Source organism: Conger conger, chromosome 10 (assembly GCF_963514075.1).
Source record: "Conger conger chromosome 10, fConCon1.1, whole genome shotgun sequence".
In the NCBI taxonomy this organism is placed as follows: domain Eukaryota; kingdom Metazoa; phylum Chordata; class Actinopteri; order Anguilliformes; family Congridae; genus Conger; species Conger conger.
The window spans coordinates 47186517-47195089 of record NC_083769.1 but is presented as its reverse complement, the minus strand read 5'-3'; the positions used below and the strand labels follow the sequence as shown (position 1 = coordinate 47195089).

Sequence of the window (8573 nt, the reverse complement as noted above, 5' to 3'; positions counted from 1 at the left end):
GCAGGGGTGTGCGGATATTGTGATGTGCAGCGCTGTGATTGGTCAGATCAGGCGCGGAGGCGTGCCAATATCGTGATGTGATTGGTGTGGTAATGGTTGGAGGGGGTGAGGGTAGTGGTGGGGGCATAGAGCTGTGATTGGTGGAGTCAGGCTTGGGGTGCAGAGCTGTGATTGGTGGACTAGGGCAGGGGTGTAGAGCTGTGATTGGTGGACCCAGGGGCAGGGCGTAGAGCTGTGATTGGTGGACCCAGGGGCAGTGGTGGGGGCATAGAGTTGTGATTGGTGGACCCAGGGGCAGTGGTGGGGGCATAGAGCAGTGATTGGTGGACCCAGGCTCTGGGCGTAGAGCTGTGATTGGTGGAGCCAGGCTCTGGGCGTACTTGTCGAAGCTGCAGCAGGGCTTGAAGCGCTCCACCAGGATGTGCATCTTCTCCAGCTCGCCGAACGACAGGTAGGGGATGATGCGCAGCAGGCCCTGCAGAACGCTGGGGTTGGAGCGCACGAACGGCGTGTTCATCTGGTCCAGCAGCATCACCAGCTGGTCCTTGTCCCCCGTCAGCAGCAGGTTACCCTGGGAGACGGGCATATGAGTAAATCCAGTCAGAGGTCAAAGGACAAGGCCTGAGAGTACGCCCCTCCCACTGCACTGTCGTGTGAAGGACTTTTTCCATTTCATTTGCATCATGCCGACTTTCAGCAACTATTACCTATGCAATGAATTCTCACTGCTTGCTTTTCATTTACAGAAAAGAAGCTTCGACTTTATCGGTCATCACTACTACAGTTCAGAGCGAGAGAATGCCATACAAGACCCCAAGAGGGGCTCGCCTTAGGGGTTCCTCTTGTTATCACTGAACTGAGTAGAAAGGCTTTCAAATGCAATGCGTGCCTTAAATGGAACAAATTACAGCAAGACCTTAAACTGAGCTGTTTGGTTACTATGGCTGGCATGTTTAATATAAATACTATGTACTAATCATTTTCATTGAATCACTATGTATTCATCAGTTCATCGCTATGTATTCATTTGTTAATCACTCATTTATATTCATTTGCTTGTGTGTATCAATCTATTACATGCTGAAAAGTTGTGTACTTGCAGAATATATGTATCCAAAAGCTTGATGCAAGGGCAAGTACAGCCAGTGTCAAATGGCCATGGCTGCTCCTGATTAAAAACATTTTTAGCGGGGTGTGTGTGTGTGTGTGTGTGTATGTGTGTGTGTGTGTGTGTGTGTGTGCGCGCGTGTGCGTACACGCAAAGAAACCTCCCTCACACCTGTTTGGCTCAAGGATGGGGAATTTTCCAGAAGGTCATATGGAGCTAAACGAAAGCTGTTTTCTGAGTCTAATATTTAGAGACTTATAGCACATCTGAATAAGTGCGTGTTAATCTCTCCTATTTGCAAATAAAATGTGTTAAAGCTTAAAGAGTGTTATCGCTCATTAATTTTCTCTCCGACTACAGTCTCTTTGGGTGACCAAATCCGATGACACGCGTGTGTCTTGCACTTGCCAGAACTGCTATTAAATGGGAGTATCGGGTTTAATTTATTGCTGGTAGCTTCATATTGTTTTAATATTCGTATGTGTTATTGTTGTTTTACCTTGTCTTCAGACACGGTCTCCGCGTTGGCCTCGTCCAGGATGATCTCCATGATGCTGAGGACCTGTTCCGCAATCGAGGCCCCCCCACTGTCCTTACTCTCCTGTTCTGCCACCAGAGCCTACAGACCACAGACACAGTGTCAGTACCGCTCATTTGCACAGAACATACCAGAGCCTACAGACCACAGACACAGTGTCAGTACCGCTCATTTAGACACAACATACCAGAGCCTACAGAACACAGACACAGTGTCAGTACCGCTCATTTAGACACAACATACCAGAGCCTACAGACCACAGACATACAGCGTCAATACCCCTCATTTACACACAACATACCAGAGCCTACAGACCACAGAAATACAGCGTCAATACCCCTCATTTACACACAACATACCAGAGCCTACAGACCAGACACACAGCGTCAATACCCCTCATTTACACACAACATACCAGAGCCTACAGACCACAGACACAGTGTCAGTACCCCTCATTTACACACAACATAACAGAGCCTACAGACCACAGACACACAGCGTCAATACCCCTCATTTACACACAACATACCAGAGTCTACAGACCACAGACACACAGCGTCAATACCCCTCATTTACACACAACATACCAGAGCCTACAGACCACAGACATACAGCGTCAATACCCCTCATTTACACACAACATACCAGAGCCTACAGCGCACACACACACGCTGACAATGCCCCTATCAATTACACACAAAATAACAGAGAAGGAAGAACATAACAATGGAAAGCATTCAATGATGGGGTCAGGGCATTCAGTCTCTCAGGTCGTTAAACTTTCTCTGTCGTCTTATAGTGTAGTTCTCTAGAAGACTATGATACACCTGGTATTAGATTTCTCCCTCTTAATAAGAAACAAGTTAAGCTGTTCCATGGTATGTATGAAGGTATTCTCAACTTCACGCGAAAACATCGTGTCCCTGTTGTCCCTGCAAAACGAGACCGAAATCAACGCCCTGGCAGAACCGTAAAGTTAAACAAAAGTTCACAGATAATTCCCCGAGACAGGGTTTCACAAACATCTGGCCCCGAGCGAGCACAACGGAATCGATAAGGGTCCCGAGAGCAGAGCCCTGCGGAACTCCCGGGGGCACTCTCCACGGTGACTCCCGTCCGGAGGGGACTCCTCTGTACGGGGGGCACTCTCCTCGGTGACTCCCGTCCGGAGGGGACCCCTCTGTACGGGGGGCACTCTCCTCGGTGACTCCTGTCCGGAGGGGACCCCTCTGTACGGTCAGTGGGTCTGAGAGTACGGCGGATGGAGACAGGGTTGCTCACCAGGTTGAGAGTTCCCAGCATGACGTTGAGCGTGTTCATCTCCGGCCTCACCAGCTGCTGCCGGTTGATCTTCACTTTCACACAGTAGCTGAACAGCTTCAGCAGCACCTGTGCAGGGAGGCAGGGGGAGGCCGTTATCCGCGGCTGCTCCCACACTGAGTGAATGTGCCAGTACAGGTACACGTGTAGATGTTAACGTGTTCATATCGGCATAGATATATACACAAAAAGCAGGACACATGATTTATAACAAATACTAAGGAATCTGCTTGTCCTTAACATGCGGTTCTCTCTACGGATTTTAAGGCGGTAATTTAAGACCGTAATCACACAACGAGGACACCGCACCGCAGGGAAGACTGAAGATCTGATACTGTGGTTTAGGGTCAGGTTCAGGTCATAGGTGCCCCATCATGTGACATAGAGGGCCCAGAGTATGCAGGCTTTCATTCCAACCAATCACCACACCTGCTGAGCTCACCCAGTAGTTCCCTCCTCACTGGTTGAAGATGTGTTAGTCAGTGAAATGAACTGGTGCAGTCATGGGTTGGACTGAAAACGTGCAAAAACTCTCGGCCTTTCATGGCACAGGATTGGGCACCCCCGGTTGAGGTCAAAGGTCAGAGGTCAGAGGTCAGAGGTCAGATAAGAGGGGGTTACTCCGGTCCCACTCACAGTGAGCAGGTGGCGGCCCTGTTTGAAGTCCTTGATGCCGGACAGCCGGTGCAGCATGCACTCCAGACCGCCACACTGCGCCATCACCCCTGCCATCTTGTACACCTCTTCATCGTCCTCTTCCTCATCTGCGCACAGAGACAGGCCAGAACTTAACACACGCGTTACCCCCTCAGGGCATTTCACATAAGATTCTCCCCCCAAATGTCAAACTGTGCACAGCGTCAACATCATCGTAATGATAGTAATTATGAAAGGTGACACTTTTATCCATAGAGACTTAGAGTAGAGTACACTGGTGACATTCCTTCCTGGAGCAATGCAAGGTTAAGGGCTTCACCAAAGAGCCCAACAGCTGAGCGTCTGATATTGTGGCTAAACCGGGGCTTGAACTAACAACCTTCCGGGTGCCAGGCATGTAATTTAGCCACTGCGCTACAAAAAGAATAGTACTCTTTAAAGGATAGGCCGCCCCACAACATATCATAGCAAGTGATATTTACCGCATAAACAAATCATTGTGAAATCCTTATTTAATTTAGACGGGAGATAAAGAGTGACTAACGTCGTATGTAGCGTGGAGATAAGAAAAACATTATCTTGTCCTACATGACCGATCTTGCCCGGTTTAGTGCTCGTCAAAACAACCATACAATTAAGGGCAAGTTTCATGACAACTGCAGGAATGACAGCAGTGGCTCAAAGTATTAGTCTGCCAGCTCCGACATAATAACACGACAAGCCTCACACCGCCCACCGCAAATTAAATCATCTCCAACAACTGCCTCGCCTGCCAGAGAATGCATACTTCTTAACTCTGTCACTGGTGGAAAGAAGGCAGAGTTGGCACTACACCGATAACTAGAACGATAACAGTAACTATTAATATGTCGTGTTAAAAATCGTTCCGAACTCAAGCGAATGGCGGGCAACACACCATAACCAACGACAAAAAGGTGACAAGCAATATTGCTGGGATCACTTTCACAGAGATATTTTCCAGCTGCATGAACGATAAAACACTGGCAGCCAATCAAAATCCCTTCAAATGTATAGGGCGTCACCTTCGAAATGGCAGACGACACAGCAGACAGACTATTTCCAGAATGTTATCGTTCATCAGTGTGGATGCCCACGTTGTTATTGTTTTACTTAATGTTCTTGGCGTAAGGCTGGGGAGCAGTCGCCATTTTGAATCAGAAAGTGTGAACTGCACTAAGCTGCACACCTGTGGTGGAGTCCAGAGACTCGATGAACTCCTCGGTGGCATCCCCCAGCAGACCCCTCATGCGGTAGATGATTCTCATTGGCTCTCCCTAGAAAACAAACCAACCTATCAGCAGGAGAAACATGCTGCATGCCGCTACACAAATTTCATTTTCAAAAATTAAGTGAACAAGAGCGTATTATATTGTATCATAATATTGTGCATTATATGATATACTGCATAATATTGTGCATTACATTATATATTGTATCATAATATTGTGCATTACATTATATATTGTATGTACTTTGGCAACAATGGTTAATCTCTATTCGTGCCAATAAAGCCATTTGAATAAAAGAATAAACAGGGAGACGGACGGACACAGACAAAGCCATGCAACATTACACCAAGAGTACATATAATACTTTTAATACTTCATTCATCTCAATTCTGTTAGAAGTAGAGTACGACGTGTCTTCCGTTGCCTACAGAAGAGGATCAAGCGTATTGAGTGCAGTGCCAGGGCTTACCTCATTGGTGGGGCACCACACCTTCTTGTACACCTCAGCCACAGACAGATCCAGACTTATAATCTTGTTGTTCACAAGCAGCTGAAGGGAGGGGAGACACAGAGAGCTTAAATGAGAATAATGCTTCACAAATCTTCTCCCATTTAGACCAGTTTAAACAACCGCTGCAATGTAATTCTCCTTGGTGGCTGTGCACACATGTTGAGATGTATAGGACTCACAGACAGGCTTTAACATGATTGGCTGTACGGAACTTGCTGCTGGTGGAATTATTCATGGTCTTCCATGTAAAAAAATATAAAAATGAATGTTTATATTTTCTTTATCCTGCACAACATAATACTGTAATGTTGAATGAATTAATTAATGAATAGTTTATTCAAGTTCACAGTTATAGACAGTTATATGTACACACAGAACACTGAGCTAATACTACCAAATTCTGAATTCCCTAAACTTAACTCAAAGCATAGTTTTCAATCATTTCACCAGGTGCATTCCATGATGAAAACATCCTCATGTATCAAAGAGAATACAGAAAAACATTCACTGTCCATTAAAGTAGAATTTTTTCAATGAGTTGGCCCTTTAAACACCCCTAACTACAGTCCTAACTACATGATCAGATCTGTTCACTCTGCAGTCCACCGGCTGAAGTCATCAAATCGAGCACTCTGCTGAGGGGCGGAGCTGTAGGATATTCAGGGGGCGGAGCTGTAGGATATTCAGGGTGCGGAGCTGTACAATATTCAGGGGGCAGAGCTGTATGATATTCAGGGGGGAGAGCTGTAGGATATTCAGGGTGCGGAGCTGTACAATATTCAGGGAGGAGAGCTGTAGGATATTCAGGGTGCGGAGCTGTACGATATTCAGGGGGCAGAGCTGTACGATATTCAGGGGGCAGAGCTGTAGGATATTCAGGGGGCAGAGCTGTACGATATTCAGAGGGCAGAGCTGTAGGATATTCAGGGGGCGGAGCTGTAGGATATTCAGGGGGCGGAGCTGTATGACATTCAGGGATTGGGCTGTATAATCAGGGAGCAGGGTGTAGAGGTGGGTGTAGGACACACAGAGAGTGGGGTGTAGGACAGAGAGAGAGGAGGGTGTAGGACACAGAGAGGACGGTGTAGGACACACAGAGGTGGGTGTAGGACACACACAGAGGAGGGCGTAGGACACACAGAGAGGAGGGTGTAGGACACACAGAGAGGAGGGTGTAGGACACACACAGAGAGGAGGGTGTAGGACACACAGAGAGGAGGGCGTAGGACACACAGAGAGGAGGGTGTAGGACACACAGAGAGGAGGGTGTAGGACACACAGAGAGGAGGGTGTAGGACACACACAGAGAGGAGGGTGTAGGACACACACAGAGAGGAGGGTGTAGGACACAGAGAGGACGGTGTAGGACACAGAGAGGACGGTGTAGGACACACAGAGAGGAGGGTGTAGGACACAGAGAGGAGGGTGTAGGACACAGAGAGGAGGGTGTAGGACACAGAGAGGAGGGTGTAGGACACAGAGAGAGGAGGGTGTAGGACACACAGAGGAGGGTGTAGGACACAGAGAGGAGGGCGTAGGACACACACAGAGGAGGGCGTAGGACACACAGAGAGGAGGGTGTAGGACACACAGAGAGGAGGGTGTAGGACACACACAGAGAGGAGGGTGTAGGACACACACAGAGAGGAGGGTGTAGGACACAGAGAGGAGGGTGTAGGACACAGAGAGGAGGGTGTAGGACACAGAGAGGATGGTGTAGGACACAGAGAGGATGGTGTAGGACACAGAGAGGAGGGCGTAGGACACACACAGAGGAGGGCGTAGGACACAGAGAGGAGGGTGTAGGACACACAGAGAGGAGGGTGTAGGACACACACAGAGAGAAGAGTGTAGGACACAGAGAGGACGGTGTAGGACACACAGAGAGGAGGGCGTAGGACACACAGAGAGGAGGGTGTAGGACACACAGAGAGGAGGGTGTAGGACACACACAGAGAGGAGGGTGTAGGACACAGAGAGGACGGTGTAGGACACACAGAGAGGAGGGTGTAGGACACACACAGAGAGGAGGGCGTAGAACACACAGAGAGGAGGGTGTAGGACAGAGAGAAGAGGGTGTAGGACAGAGAGAGGAGGGTGTAGGACACAGAGAGAGAGGAGGGTGTAGGACACACAGAGAGAGGAGGGTGTAGGACACACAGAGAGAGGAGGGTGTAGGACACACAGAGAGGGGTGTAGGACACAGAGAGGGGTGGGTGTAGGACACAGAGAGGGGTGGGCGTAGGACACACAGAGTGGGGCGTTGGACCCAGCGCACGGCGGCGGTTCTGTACCTCCATGCCGCTGTCATCCTCCAGCAGGGCCACCAGGTCGCAGTCCTGGCAGATCTTGTTCTTGATGTCCCTCATGAGGGGCCCGATCCCCGGTTCGTTGCTGCTGTACGGGTTCCCCGGCATGCGGCCCTGCAGGAAGTCCTCCTGCTGGGGGTCCTTCTCCAGAGTCACGAAGAACTCCGTCACCTCGTTCTCCTCCTGGGAGAGAGGGAGAGAGAGAGAGAGAGAGGAGGGAGGGAGAGAGGGAGTCAGGAGGGAGAGAGAGAGAGTGAGGGGGAGAGGGAGAGAGGAGGGAGGGAGAGATGGAGTCAGGGGGGAGGGAGGGGTGGTCTGAGCAGGAGGGATGGATCTAGTTTCCTCCCACACAGGAAGGAAGTGTGGAATTGAGTGCAGCCACATAAGGGCCTGACAGCCGTGTGGATCGTATCGTGGCCAGTCATGTACCTTAACCTTAACTATGCTACAGGCTTCCGTACAATCAGTAACTACCCTTTAAATCTAAGGACTGGATTTTGACACCGGTGCTTTCATGAATATGGGCTTGTAAGGACCTTTTGAGTCTACCGCAGGGCTGCCCAACCCTATTCCTGGAGATGCACCTGTCGGATTTCACTACAAACTCTAACAAAGCGCACCTCATTCAAGAGCTCGAGACCTCTCTAGTTAATTAGTAGAATGAGACATGCCAGATTAGGTTTGAAACGAAAAGCACAGAACGACAGGTCTCCAGGAACAGGGCTGGGCAGAGTGAAAGAGGAAGCGGTTGAAACAGGATCAGTGACTTAACTGCCACATCAATCACCTCAATAACCTGAGCTGCTAACTAACACGCTTAATAATTAATAATTCTCAGTATTATCATCTATAGTAGCTGAAAGGCAGCGTGCGTGTGTGT

At 49.0% G+C, this 8573-nt stretch overlaps 1 protein-coding gene across 5 annotated transcripts in view; it reads right to left on the bottom strand.

Moving 5' to 3' along the window:
* ubr4 (ubiquitin protein ligase E3 component n-recognin 4) overlaps window positions 1-8573 on the bottom strand; it is a 99227-nt gene that overhangs the window by 16218 nt on the left and 74436 nt on the right. For all 5 annotated transcript variants that reach the window (XM_061259204.1, XM_061259206.1, XM_061259205.1 and 2 more), the window contains 7 exons: window positions 7679-7876; window positions 5343-5423; window positions 4831-4918; window positions 3603-3730; window positions 2928-3035; window positions 1608-1727; window positions 381-571 (listed from right to left, as the gene is read on the bottom strand). In XM_061259204.1, coding sequence (XP_061115188.1) covers window positions 381-571; window positions 1608-1727; window positions 2928-3035; window positions 3603-3730; window positions 4831-4918; window positions 5343-5423; window positions 7679-7876 — 914 coding nt within the window. The remainder of the gene's footprint in view (window positions 1-380; window positions 572-1607; window positions 1728-2927; window positions 3036-3602; window positions 3731-4830; window positions 4919-5342; window positions 5424-7678; window positions 7877-8573) is intronic.